This window comes from Zalophus californianus, chromosome 4, assembly GCF_009762305.2.
Source record: "Zalophus californianus isolate mZalCal1 chromosome 4, mZalCal1.pri.v2, whole genome shotgun sequence".
NCBI lineage: Eukaryota > Metazoa > Chordata > Mammalia > Carnivora > Otariidae > Zalophus > Zalophus californianus.
Genome location: NC_045598.1, coordinates 38,227,754 through 38,255,284, shown reverse-complemented (window position 1 = coordinate 38,255,284; position 27,531 = coordinate 38,227,754). Strand labels below are relative to the sequence as shown.

Sequence of the window (27,531 nt, the reverse complement as noted above, 5' to 3'; positions counted from 1 at the left end):
TCTGTCTGGGTTAGGTTGTTTTGATGGCAAAGGGTCTAGAAATACAGTCCCATTCAAAGTGTCCACACAGAAGGGGCAAATGTCATGGCTGTTCACATCCCATTGGCTAAAGCGTGTCTCAAGGCCAAGGCTGAGGTCATTGAGGTGGGGATATGCGTATACTCCTCTTGGATTCTCAGGCAAATGAATGACAGCAGGAGACCCCTTTTTACAGGGAAGAGAGAACAGTCAAGAGCAAGGATCTGATCCACTGAAATTAACTCCTTGCGCAAAATATGACTTCAGGGAAGTCACTTGCCCTTTTTGGACCCCAGTTTCTATTTTTAAAATGAGGAAGCTGGCTTCGGGAAGCAAAGAATATAATAGAAGGAATCAGATATATCTGAGTTCAAGTTCCACGTGCACCACAGACTAGCTGTGTGATCTTAGGTAAGTGACTGACCTCTCTCTTCCCTCACGTGTTTCTACTAAAACTCAAACCCGTAGTTTAAAAAAGTCAGAATGGCTTCAACCTCTTAATGTTTCTCATAATCTTTCTTTTTTTAACCTTAGAAATATCTTTTAGGAAATAATGTCTCTTGTGAGGGAACAGGTTGGTTTTTGTGTTTTGTTTTTTTTTTAAAGATGATTCTTTTAAGTTCTGTTACATTTAAGAAAAATTGAATTCAGTACCTCTGTAAATGGAAATATTTATAGTATATTGTTTTTATAAAAGCTTTTTTATTTAGCCATCTATTCAGCCAGCAGCTATCCTTAGGTTTGTCTGTGCATGTGGGAAATTAATGGTCTTGTTTCTAAGTTGTAGGATTTCTAGGGGTGTCACTTTCATCTTCCAGTGGCGACAATGTTCAGGCCTTGGCTCTGAGTTTCTGTAGGGGTGGACGTCCCTTGCCTTTCCTCACCTTCATCTATACACCTCAATGGGTCCCATGCTCCCCATGTAGACCCCACTTCTCCAGGGAGCCTTTGGTGCCCCAGCCGTCCCCAGGGGGCAGGTGCCCTTGCTCTGTGCTCTCCCTGCCCTTGTGCCAACAGGCTCTGTCACCACCCTCATCACCCTGCCCTGGAGCTGCCTGATTTCTGCCTCTGTCTTGCCTGAGAGTGCAAACCCCTGCTGCGGGAACGGGGGCTGATTTATCTCTTCATGCCAGCACTCAGCGCAGGGTGGGACGCACCTAGGGGCTCCGGATTTGTTGAATGAATTAACGAATGAGGTTCTGTTCTGTCCAAGCAAGCGGCTGACTCCCACCAAGAGCAGCCCCCACCTTGCCCAGCAGCAGGCCTTTGGTGGGTGGAGCCAGAGGCCGTCCCAGCTCTGCTTTGGCAGCGTCCAGCCCTCCGCAGCTCCCACTGCCTCCCCCTTCTCGGTCTACCAGGGCCAACAGAGCTCCCTGTTTCTGAGCCTAGCTGTTTATTTTTCTTTTCCCCGTTGCGGAATGTTGCAGCACTTAAACTTTAAAAATAAGGGGATTGATTTTTATCTTGAGTTTTGTGTTTGTTTCTTTCTGACTAGGGAGTTAAAAAAAAATTCTTATTTCCTTTATATCAGTAGAGGTACATAGAGGCAAAGAGGCACACAAAACGCTCATCTGTACTATGGCCTGCTGATGAAGGGCCTGTTTTTCTGTCTTGCAGATTGGTTTTAAATCCTTTCTCTTACTCAGCTGTGCGACCTTGGGCAAGTGAGGCATCCTCTCTGAAACTTTATCTTTTAAATGAGGACAATATGTAAAGCTCTGGCTTACATGAAAATTAAATGAGTAATGCATTCTCATGAAATGGTAAGGATTGCTGGGTGAGAAGAAAGAAAGAAATAGACATATATATATGTATATGTTTGTATTAAGTCCATTAGTTCTCACTATGGCTAGATATTATTATTATTATCATCATCCCCATTTTATGGGTGAGGAAACAAATGCATTATCCCTGTCGTCCTACAGGCAACACTTGTCCCCGGAGTGTCTACTTAATCCCTACAGCCCTCTACCCTCGGGGTGAGGGGGGCATTGGCAAGCCTGAGGTCCTCCTTCCCTATGACCCTCTTGCCCGCCCCTGCTCTTCCTTGCTCTCTCTGCTCCCTGCCTTGAAGTCAGGCCATCTGACAGGAGGTCCCCTTCTCTCCCACCCCTCACTGAAGCTCACAGCCCTGGGCCTCTGCCAGGGAGCCTCAGGCCTGCTTCTAAGCCATTTGTCAGGCTGCCAGAGGGCCGGGCGCTGGTCACTTTTTCACACACAGGTATCAGGGCAGCTGACAGAGCTGGGCAGGCTTGGCAATGGGCGTTCCCCGGGAACAGAATCTCAGTGAAGGCTCTGGCCCAAGCCCTAGCGGGTGTTTAGGGCTGGGGAGGGTGGGGGGCTGCCCTGGCAGTCGGGGAGGAAGAAAGTCAGCTGCAGCCCCTGCTCGTCAGCTATGGGACGGTTTCCTGTCCTCAAGCATGTTGAGAGCTGTTTAGTTGCATTGGATGGCCCCTTTCTTCCAGATCGCGTTTCTGTGCACGCGCGCGGGTGTAAGGGGAAAGAATGACTCCTCATCTGCCAGAAGCTGGCTTCCTGGGATAGAGAATGGGGCAGCAGGGAGGGAGTGTGGGGAGAGGAGGGAGAGTAAGGAGGAGAATGACAAGGACTCGGAATCCACTGAGAAAAGAGAAGTTGGAGGGAAATGAAGAAAACTGGGGAGAGAAAAGAGCCCCCACACCACCTCTCCAGCCGTCCTCCTCCCCCCCTCAGCGGTTCTGTGGGATGACCATAGGTGGTACCTGTGGTGCCTACAAGCACATCCCACCCCGGGCCTCAGTGTGGGCAGGAAGGAGACAGCAAGCCCAGTCGTGGGTGAGGCACTGAGCGCTAGGGATGCGGAGAGCGGGCGGACCCAGCCTCCACCCTCAGGCAGCTCACAGTTCAATGGGAGAGGCGGATTATCGGCACGTACTCTATGTTGGGGTTTCTTTTTACATTATCCTTAATCCCAAAACCACCCTGGGGCATGTATTATTAGGTGTATTGCAGAGATGAGAAAACCAAAGCTTAGCAGGTCCATGACTTGCCCTAAGTCCTGCAGCAGATAGGTGGGTAAATAGGATTTAAATCTATGTCTCTTATTTCCAAGTTCAGGTTTGTCCTACTCCATTGTAGTAAAGAAGGGGGTGACCTAGGAGGAAGCCAGGCTGGGAGGGAGGTCAGGAAAGACTCCCTAAGGGAAGCAACGGTAATGCTGAGTCTTAGAAGGTAAGCAGGGGCCGGCCAGGCGTCCGCAGCAGGGGAGATCAGGTCAGAAGCAGGCAGTGCTGAAAATGGCCTGGCGCTCTTGGAGCTTGAAGAGGGTCCTGTGACGACACTGAATAATGCTATAGAAAAGTGATACTATAGAAGACCAGAGAAGCAGGTAGTGTCAAGTCTGGAAGGCTCTTCATGGTAGATCATTACCCTGAAGTCTTGGGGAGAAGCAGTAGAGCTCCGTTGAGCAGAGACATGCCAGGGTCCGTCATGTCCTCAGCAAAGATGTCTCCAGGCACGAGGAGAGGCTGAGTGGAAGGGGGAGAGCTTGGAGGTGCTCCCCTCATCTGTCTGTCCACTTCCACTTGTCTCCATCATGTACCCATGCCTTGGTTTCCTCTGTCTTGTCTCTGTTTACTGGATCTCGTTATCAGTCTCTACCTCTGTCTGACCTGCCTGTCTCTTTGGACCCTCAGCCTCCCCGTATAACCCTAAGCAAGATTCACCACTCTGTGACAAGGTCCCTCATCAATAAGATCAGGATCATGATGCCAGCCTCAAAAAGTTGGATTGGGGATTAAGGCTGATATTGCATGTGAAATCTTTTTATATATTACAAAATACCAAATAAATGTGAAGGATTATTGTTATCTACCTATTTCTCTCTCAGATGTTACATTTTGTTTTTTGTTTTGGTTTGTTTGTTTTGTTTTTTTTTTTTTTTGAACAAACATTCCTTGAGTATCTAGTCTAGGCTGGGCACCAGGCTGTATATCTGGTAAGAGGGAGAATTTACAACAAATCAGAAACAATAACATCCTTCTAGAGGATCAGAGTATAATAGAAGTGCACAAAAAGCTAAAAGAGAAGCCGCCGTTACTAACTTGGTGCCTGTCTGTCTGGTTGCCTCTCCATCCACCCAACCATCCATCCGTCCGTCCATCCATCTCTCTGTCTGGCTGTCTGGTTGTGCTTAGATCTGTTTTCACAGACAGTCACTGATTCTGAACTGCCCGAGTCCCATTGGCGCTCACTTGTGACCCCTCCCCCACTCTGGCCCACCATTCCCCATGCAGTGTTGGAGAGCGCTCATCTATAAAGAGAGGACAATGAACTGCAGCGAGACCAAGGCTCTAGATGACTTGGACGGTGTCTTCTTCTTTATCCATTCATTTGACTTCCGGGACTTTCCTGAGGATCTGAGCTGGTCCCACAGAGATTGGACACTGCCACATTCCATACGTCAAGAAAGCTAGGTTGCAAGCCTTGAGGAACTGATTTCCTTGAATTTTACAGTTTCTGTGACTCATCCCCAGATAGTCCCCAGATAGCCCCCAGGCTGTTCCAAACATCCACATCCTCAACAAAGGCTGTAAAGAGTGCATGGTGACTTTGCCCTGTAAGTTCTTTGCCTCTGAAATGTCCTTTAAGAAGCAGTGTTTTATCCCAGGGAGCAAGTCCTGTTCTGCTGCTTATAGGCTGTGTGGCTACAATCAAGTTACTCAGTCACTCTGGGCCTCAATGTCAGAATCAACAAGATGAAGATAATATTTCCTATTAGGATCATTGTAAGGATGTAGTGATATTAGGTCCAGTGTGGTTAGCACCGGACCTGACTTTTTGTATGCTCATTGAATTGGCTCAGAGTCAAGAGTCATATTTATTTCTCCTTAGTAATGAAATATATTGTCGCTAACCTAAACACCCCGTTTTTGTGGTTTTGTATGTGTGTATGTTTTTTCTGTATATGAAATCAGCCGTGTTTGTGCAAGTGTAATTGTATATGGATTTATGTTCTAAATTCCAATGCACCCACTTATGACTGCTAAGATACTAGAATAGCGCCACTGGATGGAACTTTCTGTGATTATGGTCATATTCTTCTGCACTGTCCATTAACAGTAGCTACCAGCCACATGTGGCCACTGAGCACTCGCAGGGTGGCTGGGGCCGCTGAGGAACTGTTTTTTATAAAAGATTTTATTTATTTGTCAGAGAGAGAGAGGAAGAGCACAATGGGGCAGGGGCAGCAGGCAGAGGGAAAAGCAGACTCCCCGCTGAGCAGGGAGCCCAATACTAGGCTCAATCCCAGGACCCTGGGATCATGACCTGAGCCCAAGGCAGATGCTTAATGACTGAGCCACCCAGGCGCCCCCCGAGGAACTGTTTTTAAAGTTAATTTAGATCAATTTAAATTTCAGTAGTCACATGTTACTGTTGTGTTAGTGCAGCCCTAGAATATTGTTTGTAATATCACCTGAAGTAATTATTATGGGATGAAAAAAAAATCACTGAGCACCTACCGTGTTTCAGGCACCTGGACACACACTAACCCACTTAACCCTCACCAACCCTATGAGAGGAATGGTCATCACCTCCTGTTTGCTGACAAGGAAAAAGAGACTCGGAGAAGTGAAGTGACTCCTTCCATGTCACACAGCCGGTTCCGGGTTTGAGCCTCGATCTCTAATTCCAAAACTCTTCTCTTTCCATGACCAATGCTCTTGCAGCGCATTGCCCTGTCTCCAGTCTGCGAATGTCAGCAGCGCTCCCACTGCCTGGGGCGGGGGCTGGGGGGCGGGGGGTGCGCTCTGGGGCTGCACCTGGGGGCAGTGGAGCCCTCTGGTGGCTACAAGACCACCTGATCTGGCCCTGCATTCTCTGCATTGCTCCACTCACTCTGCCCCAGGGACACTGGGTACCTTGCTTTTCCAGGCATGCTCCTGCCTCAGGGTCTTCCTGTAGGCACTTACTCCGTCTCACTCCAGGGTGTATGTATAGTTTTCTCTTATTATAAATGAATCACTCCGGCTGCAGGGTCGAGAGCAGATCTGGCTGCTAAGGGAGGGAAGGGGGTGTTGGAGTGGAAACAGGTCAGCTAAGTGGCGACGCTATAGTTCAGAACAACAGCCAATGTCAAAAGCCAAGCCACTGCCTCCTTGCCCAGAGCCTCATGGTTAAGTGTCAGAGCCGGGATGACCTTCAGAACGTTCTTTCCGTCTAGTGAAAGTCCTTGTTGGAAGAATGATAAAACTGAGGCACAGGAGCAAGAAGGTAATTTTCGGAAGGTCGGCCGAGTTCCTAACGAGAGCTTCCATCTGCTGCTATGATCTTTTCTCCGCATTACAAGACCATCATAAAAATAGAGATTTTTCTCTCACCCACCTTCTTGCCTCCATCCCAGTCCTGCTTTCATTTTTAGAGACAGCCCCTTTTTCCTTAAAGGCCACCGAATCACCCATAAAGGCAGGAATTCAGTTCTCCCTAAACAAATCAATTTTTACAAAGAATGAGCAAATCTTCCCCCAAAATCTGAGCATGGCCTCCAGAGAATACAGAAATTCATACAAGATGTCTTAGAAGAAGATAGAAAAATCTTATTCCATTTTTTTAGAGACGAAGGAAAAACACACACACACACAAAAGCCCAAACATAATTTTTCTGATGCCTGATAATATTCTTCTCTCATCTCTCATTTCCCCACAACCATTTTGTCTTAGGCTCCGGGAGCCTGTGGGAAGCTGCCATGTGATTTTTATCTCTGTGATTAAAGTGTTACACTTTATTGAGTTCTTTACATCAGCAGCAAAATCTGCAATGCAGGATTTTACATAACACCTCATTTTCTTCCCGCACCATTACTGTTATTAACCTGGTGGCAATAAACAGAAAATACAGCTTTGCTTATGATGTGCTCTTTATTTTTGTTCCAATAGCAAGAAGAAAAATAAAAAGGGAAGGAACCAGAGAGAACAGGGAAGAATTTTTTGCCCACTAAATCCCTTCGATGTCTGACCTTCTCTGTCCGTACTCCACAACAGCAATTCTCCCAGAAGATCAAGGACAGGGATGGTCTCTGCTCAGGAATGTTTTCTTCTCCACCGTTAACTCATCCATTTACTCATTCAGTAAGGACTTCCTCAGCACCTACTATGTGCCGGACACTGTGCTGGGGTTTGGGGGTATGAAGATTTCAGGTCTCGACCAGCACTTGGTCCAATGGGTAAAGTAGGCACGCACCACAATAATGATGAAACCACAAGATGAGGATGATAAAAACGTGGGGCCAGGGCGCCTGGGTGGCTCAGATGGTTAAGCGTCTGCCTTCGGCTCAGGTCATGATCCCAGGGTCCTGGGATCGAGTCCCGCATCGGGCTCCCTGCTCCGTGGGAGCCTGCTTCTCCCTCTGCCTCTCTCTTTCTCTCTCTCTCTGTCTCTCATGAATAAATAAATAAATAATCTTTAAAAAAAAATGGGGGCTGAATGAAATGCACATGAAAGAGGACATGGTCAAGCATACCCAGATGGGCTAAGGAAGTCTTTACAGAGGAAGAGAAGCTTGTACTGGGCCCCAGAGAATGGCCAGGTAAAGCGAGGCCTCTTCAGCTATGGGAACGGCATAAGGCAACCTTGGAAGGCACAGAAGAGCACAGCATGGTCTGGAAGCCATCAGCTGGGCATGGTGAAAGCATCGCAGGAGATGGAGGCAGGTCACAGAGCATCCGATACTCTTATACCGAGATTCCTTCCATGCTTTGTGTGAATTCACCCTCTGGGCTCCCCTAAGACCCGAAAATTAGAGGATCAAGGCAGAATGATGTAGCAGAATAACTTGTACTGTGGACGGAAAATGTAGGCTTTATCCAGGGCTCTGTCACTTCCTCAGTGTAATCTCGAGCGGTGTATTCATCTGTAAAATGGGTATGTGGCAATGAGACAATGACTGTGAACAAGTTGTGTAGTTTGTGTAGTATTTCATGTGTCAAAGGAAGGGATCCACCCCGCAAAACTCCAGATCAGTCAAGAACCAGAGAAGCCACAAACTAATTCTATGGGATTTTAATAAAGGTTTTTCATGTGGATGTAAGTAAAGGAGCCTGCCCTGTTCTGGGCTTTGCCTTCAAACCGAGAGATAATGCCTGGTTAGTCCCCACACCTCCTTGTCCAACCCTTGCTTGACTCTCAGACTGCCCCCTTCCTCCTCGCTGCTCTCTGGCTGAGTGACGTGGTCCATTACAATCAAAATCTTCTGTTCAGAGGGAGTAAAAACCTGTAGCAAAGTAATGGCTTAAGAACATCCTTACCCTCCTCCCATTTAGGGCACCCAAGTGTTTGAATATGTGTATTTAGGTATCTGAATTTTTTAAAAAAATTCTTGTTCTGATTTTACATCCCATAAAAATGCACAATGCTTATCTTTAACTATATTAATAAGGAGCTCCATTTTTATAGGTTACATGGAGAAGTGTGTTTCTTTTACTCAAATAGCCATGCTTAGGGAAAAATCAAGTTGTTCGTATCAAAATGTCATAACCTAAGACCAGAGCATCATCCTCTAACTGGGGACCAGTACCTAGGAGGCAAACACCCAACTCACACTGAGAGGATAATGGCAACACCCATCTCAGGGAATGGCCCCATCTTCCAGCCAGCCATGCAAGCCAGAAACCTGGGAATCTGTCCCAATTTAGGTCCCGTAGCCAGCACTGTCAGTCTTATTTTATAATTTCAAATATGTACTCTTCCTCTTCTCCCCCTCCCTGCCCCTGCTTTAATTGAGAACCGTATCATTTTTCAATCAGTTCCCACTTGGACTATAACAAAAATGCCCTAACTGTTCCACATGCCTTTGAGTCTTATAACCTCTAATTCTTCCTCATCAGAGCCTCCCAAAAAGTCTTTCTAAAAGGCAATACAAACATAATCATGTTATACTTTCATAAAATACTTCTCTATGTTTTCTACTTTATAAAAAAAGTCCTTAGTGGCTTACAGGGCCTTCCATGATGGGTCCAGGAAGCCTCTTCACCCCCCTTTGTCACACACTGCCTCCCCCCCGGTACTCCTCAATCACGCCAAACACCTTATAGGTCCCTTAATGCGCCAGGTGGTTTTGGGTCCTGTGGGTTTTGCTCACACAGCTCCCTTTGTCTAAAATGTCTTTTTTTCTACTGGGGGTTCCATTCCTTATCATCCACTTGGTGAACACCTTCTTGTCTTTTAATACCTTGCTCAACAGCCACCTCCTCTGTGAAGCCTTTCCTGACTATCTAATAAATTGATGGTTCCTTCAGCTGTAGCTTCCCCGTCTCCACATACATCTCTCAAAGCACCCAAATGGCTGAGAGGAGAGAAGGATTGAAGAGAGAGAAGAAAGAACAAGATGAGAGAGGGGGAGAAGGAAGAGGGAGAAGGGACAAAGGAGCAGACACAGGATCTCTGTCTGCACCTTTCTCCACCCCTCCCCCCGTCCCCAGTCACCTACACTGAATAAAGCAGCGAGGAACCATCTTATTTTTCTCCAGGATGTAGTACAGAATTGCAGTATGAATGTTGGCACCCCTGAACACTTCTTTGAAAAACAACGATGCCTACCCTGCCACATGGGAAGGCTGCATTACCGTGGGGAAATGGTTGAACTGCCGTCTTATAGTAGGCTCTCACCACAGGGCTGTACCAAGGAAAAGGAGCAGGTACTCGGGTCTTGAAGGAGATAAGGTGGGAAACTCTGCCAGAATCTGTCCCAAAGGAAGGAGGGGGAAAAAAAGAAAAGCAACAGTGCAAAGCAGAAAGATGAGATGATTGAAAGATGTAAGACTCTCAGGGCCTAAGGGGCCACAGAAAGTGACCAAATCCATTCTCTAAATGGGGAAATTGAAGAGAGGGAAAGAAACTTCTCCAGGGTCACAGAGCAGGTTAGTAGGAGAGCCAAGATGAGTTTCCTGGGAAGAAAAGAACTAAGATTTACTGAGGACTTACCAAACCCCCAGCTCAGTGGTTAGACATATTTTTCTCTCTCTGGATCAGCTAAAAACCTCCTACAGGAGATGTCTCCAAGCATTCAGGCCACACATATTTATTGAGTTCCTAATGTGTTCCTGGGGGTGCCCTAGTTTCATCAGCCTTTGATTTATAATGAAGCAACATTAACTTTTAATTATGAAATTAAAGTGTCCCTCGGCTCTCACAAGCTTACATATTATATCGCCATCTTCTTCTTAGTTTGTCTTTCTGCTCAGACTGGGGCTTTCTGCAGGGAGGTTTGGCTTTTCCACTTGTATCTGTGTCTACTCTTGATGCAGGATTGAGCACCTGGGGTGACCCCCAAGGGCAAGGAGCAAGCAGAGCCTTTGGAGGTAGTGAGATGTAAGTTAGAATCCAGTTGAGGTCCTTTCCTGCTATGAGATCTTGAGAAGCCAGTCTCTGAGATTCTTCTGAGAAACTAAGCTGAGAAACTAACTTCGGTGGATTGTTGAATCGCATGAGCTAACTGGTGTAAGAATGGTTTATTTTTTTTTTTTAAGATTTTATTTATTTACTTGAGAGAGCGAGAGCAAGCGAGAGAGAGAGAGAGAGCGCGCACAAGCAAGCGGGAGGGGGAAGAGGCAGAGGGAGAAGCAGTCTCCCCGCTGAGCAGGAAGCCCAATGGGGGCTTGATCCCAGGACCCCAGGATCATGACCTGAGCCTAAGGCAGACACTTAACCGACTGAGCCACCCAGGCGCCCCTCGTGTGAGAATGGTTTATAAACGCTGCAAATGTGTAAGACGATCGTTATTGTCAGTAGATGTTCTATCGAACAAGGAAGAAATTTACATTTATGTAAGCTGGGTCTCCAAGCCCCCCTCAGCTCGGTGTTCCTCTAGCCCCTGTACTTCTCTTCAAATCTTCTGTTGCACACACAGTTAGCTTTAAAATGTCCATCTTCCTTGCAAGTTTATGAGCTCAAGGAGGTCCATCCTCATGGTGCCAAGCACAGCGCCTCCACATAGCATCACTGTGTGATTGGAATAAGTGTATTCAAAGTGTATAAACTGCCAGACATTTTGCTAGGCACAGAACCAGGTACTTCCTGACAATCCTGTGAGGTTGAGATTATTATCCCCACTTTTGAGTCAAGGAAACTGAGGCTCAGAGAAGGAAAGTAACTTCCATAGGTCCTAAAGCTCACCCATGGCTAAGCTGACACTTGAAGCCAAGTCTATTGAACCCAAAACCACCCTACTCCATGAGTACCCTTCTTCTGTCATCACCGTCATTGTCATGGTCAATGTTGGGTTCATCAGTCACTGCTATGGGGAGCAAGAGACAGATCAGGAGTTTTTTTTTTGCCCTGGGAAGGTCTGTTATGAACCCAGACCTCCTGTGCTGAGCCTCTGGTCTCTCTCCCTTTTTTAGGGCAGAGGTGAAGGAGGAGGTAGCAGTAGGGGAAGGCTCCCTCCTGCCAGGCCAGACCCAGCTCATCCTGGGTCATTAGGAGGAGATGCAGAAATGCCTTTATTTACATGCAGATCTTACTTTTCACTTGGAAGTAGAGGAGGATTACAAGAGACAAATTGGAAGTAGGAAAATGTTTTCACTCCTCATCTTGCTGCTACTGGTGCTTTTTCCCTACACCTAGGCATGACTCTCACAAATTTCCTTTGTCCTGAAGTTTACTCTGCTGAGGCCAAAGAGGCCACAGATGCAGAGACTGGGAAGTTCTGAAGAGCTCAGAGATGAAGAGCTTAGCCCTAAGTCAGAAAGACTCAGGTTTCAATCTCAGCCTTGCCACTTGCAAGCTCTTTGCCTCATTTTCTTCCTCTGATTATAACAGTACTTAACTCATAGGATTGTTACTAGAATTATTACAAGACCACACACAGGAAGCACTCAGTAAACGTCAGTTGCTTTTTTAAAAATTTTTTTATTTTTATTTTATTTTATTTTTTTTTTAAAGATTTTATTTATTTATTTGAGAGAGAGAATGAGAGATAGAGAGCACGAGAGGGAAGAGGGTCAGAGGGAGAAGCAGACTCCCTGCTGAGCAGGGAGCCCGATGTGGGACTCGATCCCGGGACTCCAGGATCATGACCCGAGGCGAAGGCAGTCGCTTAACCAACTGAGCCACCCAGGCGCCCTTATTTTTATAATTTAATTTTTTTATTTTTTTATTTAAATTCAATTAGCCAACATACAGTACACCATTAGTTTCAGATGTAGTGTTCAATAATTCATCGGTTGTGTATAACCCCCAGTGTTCATCACATCACGTGCCGTCCTGAATGCCCATCACCCAGTTACCCCATCCCCCATCCCCCTCCCCTCCAGCAGCCCTCAGTTTGTTTCCCAGAGTTAAGAGTCTCTCATGGTTTGTCTCCCTCTCTGATGACTTCCCATTCAGTTTTCCCTCCCTTCCCCTATGATCCTCTGTGCTGTTTCTTATGTTCCACATATGAGTGAAACCATATAATTGTCTTTCTCTGATTGACTTATTTCACTCAGCATAATGTCAGTTGCTTTTGTTGAAGTCCTGGTTAAGAGCATGGACCGCAGAGCCAGACAGGGTGGGTTTTGCCAGTTACCACTATGTCACGTGGGGGTTCCTTTGCAAGTTACTTAAACCTCTCTATTTGTCAGGTTCCTCATTTGTAAATGTTGTTTCCATCTGAGGGGGTTGTGGGAGGAGTAACGAATGGCAGGTGGTAAGCACTAAGTTGTTATTACTGTCTTCCCCATAGTGCCTTGTGTGAAACTCCTTACACCACAGCCCTTCCTCTGCTGATACCTGCTTCATTCATTTATGATTCATTTAGTCACTCAGCAAATATCCCCTGAGCACCTATTGTGTGCTGGGCTCTATGATACACCCTGGGGATACAGAGGTGAACCAGACATGGCCCTAGACCTTATTGGCTTCACAAACAACTCCCTCCTTCTTAAAACCTTTTTTTTTTTGCTCTAGTTTTCATGAAACCATACTGTCCATTTTTCCTCCTACTCCCTGTTACTCTACAGTCTCCTTCACATCCTCCTCTGCCTAAACTCTCAGCTTTAGAGGGCTCCAGAGACACCTCCGTGCCCACGAGGCCTACCTTCACGCCTCCAGGGCAGCCCTCTCCCCAGGGCTCCAGGGTCGTGTGTGTAACTGCCTACCTGACACGCCCAGACACGCAAACTGCAGAGATCCCTCCCGGATCCCATTTCCCCATCACCATCCCTATTGGTCTCCATCCCAGTCTCCTCTGTTTCTCTTTGTGGCACCACCATCTCTCAGTCACTCAAGTCACAAAGCCCAGATCTATCTTTGATTCTTTCTGCATCCAATCCATGCGCAGGTCCTACGATGATGTGGCCAAAGTATTTCTCAAATTTGCCTTTCTCTTTTCATCATGGCCACCCCACTCTGATTCAAGCTCCTATGATCTCTGGGGAGAACTGTTCAATGGCTTCCACTCACTCATGCCCCTAAAGCCCATTATCTTGACAGGCAAGGGAATCCTTTTACCACATTCCCTGTTAAAATAACTTTTCACTGTACCTAGGATAAGCTCCAAAATTTGACCCCAGGCTGCAAGGCCCTGTGTGAGCTGTACCCCATGAACCTCACCAGGCTCACCTGCCGTGTTTATCACGATCCTGCCAACGAGCCTTCCCTCTGGTCTTTGAAAATGTCACCCTTGTCCTTGCTTCTGGGTCTTTAGTTGCCCAGAATTCTCTTGCCAGCCTCATTGAATGGCTCATTCTTATCATCCTTCCAGGCTCAGCTCACATGTCAGAGGCCTTTCCTGATCACACTATCTAAAGTAGACCCTGTCCCCATTCCCTCCATGATTCACCATCATGTGGCTCCCTTAGTGCATTCCTAGTGTGTATTACAATCTGGGATCACCCGGCTTAGTTGCCATGCCTGGTCTCTCATCCCCATCCACGTGTCAGTTCCTCGAAGGCAGGAGGAACTCTGTCCACAGCACCACAGGACCAAACTCTGTTTGGTCCACCCCCCTGGGGTCCTAGAAACAGTAAGTTCATAGCAAGTATTTGTTGAATGAATGAATGAACCAACTGGATAATGAATACTTTAACAGAAGGATATTTTAAAAATCTATGGTAGTCCAGAAAAGAGAACTGCTGTTCCTGAGAGAGTCAAGGAAGGCCTCTTGGACAGGGGGCATGAGGCCTAGCAGTAAAGGATGAGCAAGCTGTGAGCAGGGGGGGAGAGGGATGGGGAGGATAGGCATTTCCACCTGCAGGAATGGCAGGCAAGAAGCGCAGAGTAGAAGGACATGTGTGTGGGGGAAGCTGCAGGTGGTCTGGAAGTTGCAGGTAAGACTGGAGCATAAAATGGAGGAAGGCAGGAGAAAAAGTGCCCATAGCGCATCGCCCCCGGTTCCCTAGGCTAGCTGTCTGGGTTTCCTATGTGGGTGCTCCTCTTCTTGTCCCCATTGATCCATCACATCCTTTGTGACCAGAAGTTGTGTTCAGCCATATCCAGGGCATTCCTGAGCAGAGAAGCCTTAACTGTGCCACTTCAGAGGTCTAGATTATGCATGACATAGGACATTGATTTTGTTTTGTTTATTTCATTTGCTCAGTTGTTTTCAAAGGAAGAGTTCTCAGTTTTTCTGAAAAATGATCCTGCCTTAGGACATGCACCCTGACTTCCATAAACATCTACTTTAACTTTTTCTTCTTCCTTTAGCTTCATATTGTGCTGCTTTCTTTTCTACTTTACCTTAAAAAAAAAAAAAAAAAAACACAGGGAAATATTTTAGTTGATAATAAAAAGATTAGAGTTGGGGCTTTTTCGCCCGAGGCCCATGGGGAGACAGCTTCCTGGGGTACATCTCAGTGGGGGAGCTGTCTGGAAGTTTTTCTCAGGCTCCTTGCTCCTCCCCTTACCCCCTCCAGTGCTCTTTGAGAGTTTGAGTTTGAGAGGCTAAGCCTGCTAGGATCAGTCCCCAGAACTCCTCAGCTCAGAGGTGAAGGAAACTGCGTAGGTTTTGCAATCCTCAGATCAGGGCAGTTGCCTTGCTAGACCGTAAGGCCCTGAGAGCACAGCAGGATGCAGGGCACGGGGTCTTGCAACCAGAGGAACCTGGGCCCCAGCTCTGCCACTTCCTGCACCATAAGGCTGGGCAGGCTACTGGCGCTCTGGAGCTTCAGGCCCCTCTGTAAGGAGGAGGGACAAAGCAGCTCGCCCTCCCGACTGGTGCTTATGCCTGCCTAAGCTTCAGCTTCTTTCTGCTCGCCAAACCTGGGCTCAGCCCCCCTGCCCTGCCTGGGTCAGATCTCCCTTTTTCCTCTGGATCGAACAAGTGATGAACCCTGAAGGGCTGTCCAGATGTGAGGGAGTCAGCCCCACCTCACAGCACCAAACTGAGGTGAAGCATGTAGGGAAAAAAAACAAACCCATTTCCTCCTTGGTGTCTAGGAGGAAGCAAACTCCACACTAAATTATGTTGCAAATATGCCCTAAGGTAGTTTTAATTTTATTGGCACTGATTTTAATTTACTCTTTAGGTCCCTGATAGCAGGATAAGCTGTTGGCTGCTTTCAAGGGGACAGCCCTTCATCACTTGGTTTTAATTAAGGTTCTTAAGTTTGGAAGGAAAGAACAGAGATGCTTTCTTTCCCCGTCTAATCTCCGTCCTAAATGGTAATGAAGGGCCCCGCATTAGCAACACACTCCTTGCTCTGACTGGCCACAGAAAGGTACATGGATGGGACGGAGGAGATGATGCTAAGTGAAATAAGTCAAGCAGAGAAAGTCAATTATATGGTTTCACTTATTTGTGGAACATAAGGAACAGCATGAAGGACATTAGGAGAAGGAAGGGAAAAAAGAGGGGGGGAATCAGAGGGGGAGATGAACCATGAGAGACCATGGACTCTGAGAAACAAACAGGGTTTTAGAGGGGAGGGGGGAGGGGGGATGGGTTAGCCCGGTGATGGGTATTAAGGAGGGCACGTACTGCACGGAGCACTGGGTGTTATATGAAAACAATGGATCGTGGATCACCACATCAAAAACTAATGATGTAATGTATGGTGATTAACATAATATAATAAAATTTAAAAAAAAGAAGAAAGGTACCTCATTTGACTGCCAGGGAAAACCTTGGCTGCGTCTGTTTGTTCCTATCATTCACTCATTCTTCCATCGCTTTCTTTCCTCTTCATTCCTCTGCCAAAGCTTGAATGATAACCTACCACACACACCAGGCCTTGCTCTGGTCCTGTGGATTTAAAAAATCAACAATGTATGGTCCCTGCCCTGAAAGAACTCACATTTTAATGGGAGATGTGGATAAACAAAGCCTTTATATGCCATGTGGTAAGTGCCATGAGACAGAGGGCTGTGCCTTGAATTATGAGAGCACAGAGGAAGCTGGTACCTCATCCTGAGGAATAAAAGAGGCTATTTGAATTGAGATTTTTTTTATACTAGTCAGATGAATAATATTAGCTGCTATAACAAGCAATCCCCAGATTTCAGCGGCTTAGTACAGTAAAGGGTTCATCACAGTCCGACCCAGGTCAAGAGGCTTTCCTGGCCATTTTCCTCTCAGTGTTGACTCAGGGACACAGGCTCCTTCCTTCTTATGATACCGTCATTTTTACATGTAGCTTCCATACACAAAAGCAAGAGAGAATGTGGGTGACTGTGTCCGAGTGTTATGGTCAGGCCCGGGAGTGGCAGGTGTCACCACTGCTGATATCCCATCAGACCCCAGCCAAATAGCAAGGGAGAGGGGGTAATGTCTTCCACAGTCCAGGGATAGGGGTTGAGACTGGTGAGCATCCACTCAGTTTCTGCCTTACATGTGAAGCTTGCATCAAAGTTAGCCAGATCAAGAGAAAATGTATTCCAGGGAGAGGAGATATTTATCGTGTGTAAACGTGGAGACAGAAGTCATGAGCATAGCAGGTCTGTGTACCGCAGGTGGTTCCACGGGGTTGGAGTGCCCAGCATCAGACCAGAAAGGGCACGAGCTGAAACTAGATGGGGCAGGGACCAGATCATGGCAGGGCCTTTCAAAATATGTGAAGGGGCTTGCACTCTATCCTGTGAGCAGTCAAGAAATACAGAACAGTTTTAACTAGGGAAGTGACATGATTTGTTTGCATTTAAAAAGATCACTCTAGAGCAGTGAGGAAAGCGGGGAAGAAGCCATTGTAGCTGAACGAGTAAAGATGACAGGACTTGGATCGGACATGGTCCCCATCCTCAAAGAGCTTATAGACACACAGACATACTTAGCCAGATTAGGTGTAGAGCAACAAGTACTGATACCAAGACCCAAACAAGAATCGAACAACCACTTTTAAAATAAGGCTACTGAGGCAGAGTGAAGAGTTGCCACCTCTCCGTGGTCACAGACTGGGTCAACATTAGAACCAGAACTAGAACCCCTGCTCCTGCTTTCTCACTGGGCCCACACAGGTCCATGAAGCCAGGTTAGGTACAAACCATAATAAGGATGTTGTTGGAATTAGTATTTGTGGTCTTCGGGATTCCCTACAAAGTGCAGGGCATGTGTAGTGAAAAAGAAAAAGAACTTAGACCCTATTCAAGTAAATATCCTAGACTGTTTTTAACTCCAGCTCCAGCCCCAAGAACCTCAGAGTGGGAAGGGGTCCTAGAAACTAATCCTTTAATGTTGTTTTGGAAGAACTACCTGATGTGGTTAGACATGAAAAAGAAATTAGACGGAAAACTGGGAGGTGGGCAGGCAGGAGATAGAAGTCCTATGGTGGTAAGTTTACAAACCCCTTTCTTCACTCCTTCTTTCCAGGCATCCTGATCTCCTTGCTGTTCCTGAAACATGCCCAGTGCATGTCACTGTTGCATTTACTTCTCTTTCCACCTGGAAGACTCTTCCAACTGATAGCCTCAGGACTAACTCTCCTCCTCCATTCATGCTGCTGGTTTTCCAGAACCCTCTATTACTTTCTTTTCTTTTATTATGTTAGGTTAATCACCATACATTACATCATTAGTTTTTTCTATTCCACTTCTTTACTTTATTTGTCTCCACGGCACTAATGCCTCCTGACATCTTGTATTTATTAATTGATTTGTTTATTCCCTTTCTCTCCTCATAGAATATAAACTCTTTGAGCTCAGGAACTTTCTGTTATGTTCACAGCTCTATCCTTAGTACCCAGCACACTCCCTGGTGCATAGGGAATGCCTAGAACACTGTCTGACACATCATAGGCACTCAGCGATTATTTGTTGAATAAGCAAATGAAAATCCAAGAAAATCAAATGATAAATTATTACAAATAATAATAGAATTAGTGAAGTATTGGGTACCAATTATTATGTCAAGAACAAGAGCCTTTAGGGGTACCTGGCTGACTCCGTTGGAGGGGCATGCAACTCTTGATCTCAAAGTTGTGAGTTTGAGCCCCATGTTGGGTGTAGAGATTATAAAAAAGTAAATAAACTTTAAAAAAAAAGAACAAGAGCCTTTATATTTAAAGAACCATTAGTTAGAAGAGTTAAGGGAAGAAAACATCACATTTACAGCAGCAAGAAACTGCCTTGGCATCAAAAAGAAACATTCATGGTCTATATGAAAACAAAACCAAAAACTTTTTAAAATTTCCTGCCGTACCCAAGAGAAAATTTGAATAAATGGAAAGTCAAAACATATTCTTGGCTGGGAAGGCTCCAAGTCATAACAGTTGATTCTTCCTATGGTAATACAAAAGTCTAATATGGTTATATTATTGAGAATATTGACAGGGGTTAGGGGAGAAAGAAAATTAAACAAGCTAATTATAAATATCATATAGAAAAATATATAAGACAATACAGGAAAATTTGGGAAAAGAGGCATAATTAGGTGATAATAGCCCTTCAAATATTAAAATGCATCATAAAACACTAATTTGAAAAGATATGTTCACCCCTATATTTATGGCAGCATTATTTACAATAGCTAACATATGGAAGCAGCCCAAGTGTCCGTTGATAAATGAATGGATAAAGATTGGTATAGATATGTATAGCTATAATGGAATATTACTCAGCCATAAAAAGGGATGAGTCTTGGTATTTGTGATAATGTGGGTGGATGGGCCCTAGAGGGCATTATGCTAAATGAAATAAATAAGTCAGATAGAGACAAATACCATATGATCTCCCTTTATATGTGGAATCTAAAAATCAAAACAAACAAGTAAACAAAAAACCAGAAACAGACCCATAAATATAGAGAACAAGCTGGCGGTTGCCAGGGCAGGGTATGAGCAAAATGAGGGAAGGGGAGTTGGAGATACAGGCTTCTAGTTATGGGATGAGTAAGTCACAAGGAGGAAAGGTACGTCAATGGGATTGTAAGAGAGTAGAAATGGTGACAGATGTTAACTACACCTAAAAGTATAAAATGAAACAAGATACATTATAAACTTAACATAATTAAAACTGTGTAGTACTGACACATGAATAGATAAATGACTAGAACAGAATTAAAAGTCCAAAAACAAACCCAAATACATACAAAAAATGTGTATGGTAAAGATGGCTTTTCAAGTCCGTGGGGAAAAGATGCACAATTTCATAAACAGTGTGGGACAGTAAAGTACAATCCTTATCTCACAACCTAGGTCCTTGTAAATTAAAATTGAAATGGAATATTTAAATGTAAAAAGTGAAATAATAAAAGTAATAGAAGAAACAATGAAGGATTTCAACCCAGAAACCACAAAAGGAAATATTGATAAGTCTGTATAAAAAATTAGCATTTAGAAATTTCTGGATGGAAAAAAGTACTAGTAGAAGTCAAAAAACAATGACAAGCTGAGCAAAAATATTTTTGTACTACACATAAAGACTAACACTCCAGCTTTCAAAATGGGCAGCTGAAATTAACAGACAATTCATAGAAAACAAAATGCAAACAGTTCTTAAATGTATGAAAAGCCTAAACTTAACCAAGTAATAAAAGAGAATTATACTAAGAGAAATTCAGATTAAAACTAATCTTAGGGGTGCCTGCGTGGCTCAGTTGGCTAAGCATCCGACTATTGATCTCAGCTCAGGTCTTGATCTCAGGACCGTGAGTTGAAGCCCCATATTGGGCTCCATACTGGGTGTGGAACCTACTTAAAAAAACAAAAAACAAAACAAAACAAAAAACTAATCTTAGATATCCTTTTTCACCCTCCCACCAAATTGGCAAATATCAAAAAGTTTCCTTCCACCCGTGTTGTCAAGTTAATTGCAAAAGAGACATTGTAATATTTTGCTAGGAATATAAAGTGGTCTTTCTGAAGAGGTCAGTCTGTGAGTATTGATGGGAATTGCAAATGCACAGGGGACCCAGAAATTCTTCTTGAAATTTAACCTATGTATAATTATCTATGTGTGAAATGCATATATTCAGAGTCAATCACTAAGACATTGTTGGTAACAGGAAAAGGTTGGAAATCACTTAAATGTCTGCCAATAGGAGACTGGCTGGATAGTTTATATATGGCTATTAAAAAGAATGAAGTAACTGTTTATGCACTGAGAAAAAATTACCTCCAAGACACGTTAGGAGAAAAAAGCAGATTTGAATAGTGTGTTCCATGTGCCCCCATTTGTGTGTCCTGGGGATGGCGGGGTTGGGTGGGGGATGGATATTTACTTGTTTGTGTTAAAGTATCTCTGGAAGGATGCAGGAGAACCTGATAACATGAGTTGCCTCTGGGGAGTGAAACCAGGTGCCTGGAGGTTCGCAAGGGTGATAGAGAGGTTTCTCCCTATATATCCTTTCCTATCTTTTTGACTTTTGAACCATATAAATCAATCAATATAATTTGCTGGTTATTTAAAGTGAAATCACATTAGGTGCCAGGTGTCAGGATAGGGCAGCAGAAGCCACTCCAGAACGTGTTATCAGAAGAACCAGCAAATCAGCAAGCAGTACCCCCCTTTCCCAGCACAGGGCCAGGCTGAGCCCAACGAGGTCAGAGCAGCTGACTTCCAAGGCCCTCTCCAGCCCATGTCCAGAGATAGAAACTGCAGCTTTTCCTTACACATTTCTTAAGTCATCTCTCTGCCTCCTCCTCTTCGCGGCAGCTCATCAAAAGCTCCGAGGAAAAGACAGACAATTGAAGAAAATAAAATTGCGAAGATGACTTTTATAGGGCTCCTGTTGAATCATTGTGTATTCCACCTCCAAAGCTGAAAATGATGAGTTTAATATCACACAGTGCGGTGCATCTTGTGTCTCTCCAAAGACAGCTTATGCTACCTAGAGAGTTGGGAGCTCGGCAAGACATAATTTTTCACTCCAACTCAGAGGCAAATGAAATGACAGTCATCAGGCCCACATTCTAGAAGCAACACAGTTTTCATTTGGTTTTAACTTCATTTGAAAGGGTCCCAAGGAGGAAGAATCCTTCCAAGCACAGACTTTCTTTCTTTCCCAGGAATACATGCTAGAAAGGGGATGGAAAGGTGGCCAGGTTTTGCCTTGGCCATTTCTAGAGTTGAACCGTTGATGGTGAGAAGTTAACTGTGCCAGGGGTCAGGCGACCTGGGTTTCAGTCTCAGTTATGCCAAGCTAGACAAGTTTCTCTCACACTTGGAGCCTCTGTTACTCTCAGAAAGGATTGTGAGGTATACATTGGGCTGATATATAGGAAGAGAAGGTCAGATCTGAGGGACATTGAAGATCTATGGGCCAAAAACGTCCCCGATTCTTGCCAGTACATTCTGGTGTCTGGACAGTCTCTCTGGAGTCATTGGTCCAGTCGTTCTGTGTGCAGCTCCTGAGCGCCCTTCATGTCCAGCCACTGGGCTCTTTACAGACATCTCCCTACCTTCAGGGAACTTGTAGATGGGAATGTTTGCAAATAATACCATATCAGGGTAGGGAATGCTTCAAATATGTGTAAGTAGAGAGCAGAGAAAGACTGGTCAGAATCATCTTTACAGAGTACAAGTACTATTTTTTCCATGCCCAATTTATATATTATTGGGGAGCAGGTGTGGCAACATGAAATGAGGTTAAATAAAAGAATTAATATGTTACATGTAAAACTCCCAGAATTGTGCTTGGCATGCATTAAAATATTCAGTAAATGATAGTAATCATCATTGCAGTGCTTGGTTCCCACTATAACTCTCTGAGGTTGGAATTAAAATAACCCATTTGTCAAATACAAAAGCTGAGACTCTTTGTAGGGCCACGATCTCCCCTAGGCCGGCTCAGCTAGAAATGGCCTAGTCTGGCCCAAACCCCACAAGCAGGTCCAATATAAATACAATTGTGTTACCTGAAGGTATTTCTCATTAATCAGAAAAACAGAGTCTGCTAGTGCCTTTAGTCACGAATGTATCAACTGTTCTGGGTAAGCAACATCTGACTTAACCCAAAAAAACCCTCACCTCTTCAGAACTCTGAAGAGGCCTGCCAAAGGTAGTGCTCTCAGACCCCGAGGGCAGATGGTGTTAAAAGTGAGGGGAAATTGATGTTCACAAGTCTCAACCCTTCCAATTACACTGCAGATGAGTGCTAAATCCACTGACACATAGCCACAGCTCGGAAGGAAGCGTGCACCCCATATTTAACGTCTGGTCCTTTAAGGCAAGCTCTGTGACCCCAGACTTCTAATTTGTCATCCTTCCTCTCAACAGAAAACAAGCCTGGAGTTTTATATTGACATCCACGCCCACTCCACCATGATGAATGGCTTCATGTACGGCAACATCTTTGAAGATGAGGAACGATTCCAGAGGCAGGCCATTTTCCCCAAGCTCCTCTGCCAGAATGCTGAGGATTTCTCCTACGTAGGTCAAGAGTTCTCTCTCAGCAGCCCCCACCCAGCTCCCTCCCTTTCCTCTTCACTCAGCTCAGTTGGTTTAACATTCTCAGAACGCCAGCTCCATGCCAAGCTCTGTGTGGGTGATAAAGATAGAGGTGAACAAGCTACGCCCATGTCCTCAAGCAGCTCCTCACCAGTCAGGGGGGAGAGTCTTGGAAAAAGCAGCACCTGGTCTTTCTGAGGAGCTGGGATTTGTTCAGTTGATGTGACCCCAGCATTAGCAAGAGAAGGGACTCACCAAGCACCCACCACACGCTGGCCCCTGCCCCGGGGTCTGGGGTCTACTTTCTCCTCATCCAGCTCTTTTAGTAGGAGCCTCACCCCTTGCTGAAGAGGGTCGTGTGCCCACCACGCTCTCCCTCCGTGACCGTTGCTGGGTCTCGATTTCTTTGTCAGTAATTTGTGGGTGATCACGTTCTGCCTTGCCCGCATCATAGCTTCCTGGGGGGACAAAGGTAGTAATAGGTGGAAGAGGAGTTTGCAGACAATGAAGACCTCAGCAGACCCCAGAGACTGGTTGTTACTACCCACCCCACATGCTGAGGAAGACTCAGCAGTGAGAATAATTTGCAGCGAAAAGCAGTACTGGAAAAGGGCAAGGAGAGAACATAAGGAGGAGAATCAGCGTGTGGTGTGGGGACATGGGAGAGCGTTTTTGCACATTTTCCTTTGTTTTGATACTAAATCTCTGAGGCCTGTTATTTCCATGTGGCCAGAGGGGGAGAGTCCCACAAAGGTCATAGCAATCTCTGAAGTTGATGAGCTGAAAACTTCCCTGCCCATTGCTCCAGGCCTGGACGTTAGTGGAGATGATGAATTTCTCCATGAAGTAAGATGCACTTTGAATCCCAGAAGTTTTGAATGCCAGGCCAGGAAAGGAACTGGCTCAGTCTTCTCTTTGTTCACCCAAGAGACACCTATGGCCCAGAGAAGTCACTCAGCATTTGGTCGCAGAATCAAAGCAGGTGGCTCCCCATTTGCATCTCTGGGGTAGAAACAGCCATGCTTGTTTCTGTAGGAATCTACGGGATGGCCAGCCCCAGGCTTTTTGAAACCACTGCAGTTTCAGAGCAGACTGTGGTCTTCTGGTCCACATTCCCCAAGAGGCTGGGCCACAGGCCTCAGAGACCCTCACAGGGGTGAGCTTCCTGGGGCAAACAAAGGGGCACAGTCTAGGAGCTTTTTTTCCAGCCTTGCCTATTGATGTTCCTGTACTGCAGCCACCTTAAGGGCTCAAGGCTAGGGTCAAGGTCATCTGTCATCATCCAGTCTCTGTCTCCCCTCTTCTCTGACCCTCAGTACCCGACTCTAAAATGACTTCACTGCATGGAGTTCAAGATGTGACATTCTAATTTTCTGACCCCTTTCTTTATCTCAGAATTCACACACACACACACACACACACACACACGATTTCTCTTCCTTTAAATGTATCTCTAAATAGCTGCTTTGTTTTGCTATTGTCTTTCTCCCTCTTTTCCTTCTTCTCTTATACCCTGCTTCACAAGACACACATTCTCTCATTAAAACCACAGTCTCTTTATTTACTTTGATCTTCACGGGTTAGCACAGAATGCCCCCTTTAACCACAGATGAGTCACCCTCACAGTTCCATGAAAGAGATGTTATTATCATCTCCACTTTACAGATGAGGAAACTGAGGCTAAACCAAAGAAGGCAAGTTGCCTAACCTCTCGCACATTTTTGAACAGAGGCCTTGAGATGCCAACCTGCTTTTTCTGTCCTCTCTCTGTCCACCACGATGGGTGAGGCCAACACCCTAGTGGAGAAATAGCCATGATCCCTACCCCCTGGTGATGTTGGGCTGGAGTTCAGCTGCCCCTCATGGAGAGAGAGCATTGTGAAGGAGTGTCGGGGCATCTGGAGTCACTCGATCCTCGGTTCAAATCTGCTCTATCACTTGCTTGCTCCATCTCTGTGAGCCTCGTTGTCTCACCCAGAGGGGCAAAGCTGCAACACCTCCGTCAAGGGGTTATTTTGAAGCATAAATGAAATGCCATGTGGGAAACAACATTATAAAGTTGAAAGCCCTGCCCAAATTTTCATTTTGATTATCATCATAGTATCATTGCTCCTTGTTCTCTGTCTACTTTCCCTTGTTCTATCTGTCCCCATTTTGATTCCCACAAATATTTGTTAAATGGCAGTTACTATCCAAAGTTGCATGCTTTCTTTTAATTCTGTTTGTTTATTTCATCAGTCCCCACAATAATCCTGTGACGTGTGATTAACATCCCACTTTTCAGATGAGGAAGCTGAGGCCCGGATATGTTGTAAGATTTCCTCAAGCTCTGATAGCCAGCAGGTGCCCGGCCCTGATTCTCTCCTCCCTGCTTTGTCTTTCCCAGTCCAGCACATCCTTTAACCGGGATGCTGTGAAAGCAGGAACCGGACGTCGCTTCCTCGGTGGGCTACTGGACCACACTTCCTATTGCTACACCCTGGAGGTCTCCTTCTATAGCTATATCATCGGAGGTACCACGGCCGCTGTGCCCTACACTGAGGAAGCCTGTATCCTTGCGAGTCCCCCCGGCCCTGGGCCAGCCCCGCATCCTGCGGAGAGTACCCGGGTCTGGCAAGATTTAATGAGCAGATCAGGAATCTGGTCTCCAGCTCGGTGAGGGCTGACACTCGGGGGTGAGGATGGAGGCTGTTCTGCTTGTGGCACCTTTGGATTGTCCTGTTTGGCCCTTGCCCTTGTAATGGACACCCCCCTTCCCAGCTGCCTCTGCTATGGCCTCATGCTACTCCCATCTCTGTCTCCCCTCCACGTCGTCATGAGGGAGTGAGTCTTCTGCCATCTAAGGTATGTAAGCACACAGGCTGGAGGACCATCCCCCGGGTTGCTGAGGAAGACCTGGGTGGTCTTGACTCCTCCTTCTAACGCTGAACATGTAAAACTATACTTTCTCTTGTCACCTTCTGTCTTTTTATACTCTTGTCTTCTTTCTCTTCTCTCTGCTCACCGGTTTTCCTTGTACCCATTTTTCTCCCCTTGTCTTCTCTCCTTCTAGCTCTATCTTCTGTGTTTTTATGTCCCCTCCCTCCTGGCTTCTCTCTTCTCTCCAACCTCCTGTCCTCTCTTTCTCTCCCCGTGCCTCCTCTCTGTCTGCCCTGCCCTCCTTCCCATCCTCTGCACATCTTTCTCTCTGCTTTGGCATTTCCTTCACCAAACTGCTTTTCCTCTCAACGTCGTCATAAAATTTCTCCAAAGTCCCCCACGCTTGTTGTAATGAAACTGGAGGTTACTTTCTAGCTTGCTTGACTTTCTAGGGATTATTTAGTCATTCTAGTTTCCTGGGCGTTGATTTTAATATCAAGGTCATTGCATGAGGATTGTGACAGATTGTGATAGTTTTTGTGTTCCTTTATCCTCTTGGTTTTGGACTGACCCATTTCTCCTCTCCTAACACTGAGTTTTCTTAGGGAAAGAATTACAGTTGATGGAGGAGAGAGGAAATGGATGATATTAACTCTCTCTCTCTCTCTCTCTCCCCAGAAGTAGAAGTGTTCCTTTTAGCCTTTTTCAACCTTGGTAAGTGTTTCTGGAATTCCTGCCATACTCTGTACAGGAAAACCTCCCTTCTGGTGGGGGCATGACTCTGGACTAGTCCACCCAGTCATTTGCAGCCTGGTGGTTCTGGAGGTCCAGTTCCCTTGCTGAGTACATGGAGGCAGGGTGATGGCCCCCAACAGAAGGGTGAGCAGTAGGTAGACCAGGTGTTAGAGCAGTGTTCCAGATCCAGCAGAACATTGAAGAGATCATGATAAGAACTGAGAGTCCCCTTCCCTCCAGTCACCAAGCCTGAGACAGTCATCTTGAAATCTGCTTTAATAACTACTTGGCCTAGCAAGGCCAAAGGAGTAGGCTCTGCTGTGAGGCAGAGGACCCTGGCCACCTCTATGTGCCACACTGTCCCTCCCCCGTCCCCGACACTTGATGTGTGGCCATGACTTCTCTGGGACCTGCATACACCGATGGGTGGCATTCCACACTGCACCTGCTTTGCTCTCCCCTAATGTTGAGGGAGTTACCTGGAAGAAGCATTTGAGCATGCACGCCAGAGGGGATCCCACATGCTTATTCACATAGGGATAGGGCCATAGGTCCCTCCAGGGGAGACATGCACTTAGTCTGTGGTTGATTTCTGATGTCAGAGGTGCTTTCTTAGCACCTCACCCACTTTTGTGTTGGAAATAAATGCATTTCTTTGTAGAATGCCACTCCCTTGGCCTAGGCCCAGATTTCCTCCTCAGCTCCCAGTCCTCATTCATCAAAATAAACACACGGTCAGTACGTACCAGGAATCCTATGAGGCACCCAGGGTAAAATACTCAACAAAAAGCCATGGTTCCAACTCACAGAGCTCTCGGTCTACTTGGGGAGACAGAAAAGGAAAGAGGCAATTCTAATAGGTATGGTAAGTTCTGTAATAGAGGAGTTCCAGAGCATCATGGGAAAATTTCCTGTGACAAATCCGTATGACTGTCTGCCATAAGCCAGGGTAAGTTCTAGGCTCGGTGGATGTAGCAGTGAACATGCTAAAGACAAAAATGTCTTCATATGGAGGGTAAAAGGAGACTCAAGCACAATTTTGGTAGGTCAAGGAAGGCTTCCCAGTGGAAGTGACATCTAAGCTGAGTTTTTAAGACTGAGTAGAAATTATCCAGATTGGGTTGGGGTGGATTACTGGAGGGAGGACG

The 27,531-nt window shown here is 45.8% G+C and overlaps 1 protein-coding gene across 7 annotated transcripts in view; it reads left to right on the top strand.

The window, feature by feature from the left end:
- Positions 1-27,531, top strand: part of LOC113933182 (BEN domain-containing protein 5) — a 1,542,215-nt gene that overhangs the window by 1,458,597 nt on the left and 56,087 nt on the right. For all 7 annotated transcript variants that reach the window (XM_027613047.2, XM_035727241.1, XM_027613040.2 and 4 more), the window contains 2 exons: positions 22,619-22,771; positions 25,176-25,338. In XM_027613047.2, the coding sequence (XP_027468848.1) occupies positions 22,619-22,771; positions 25,176-25,338 (316 nt within the window). The remainder of the gene's footprint in view (positions 1-22,618; positions 22,772-25,175; positions 25,339-27,531) is intronic.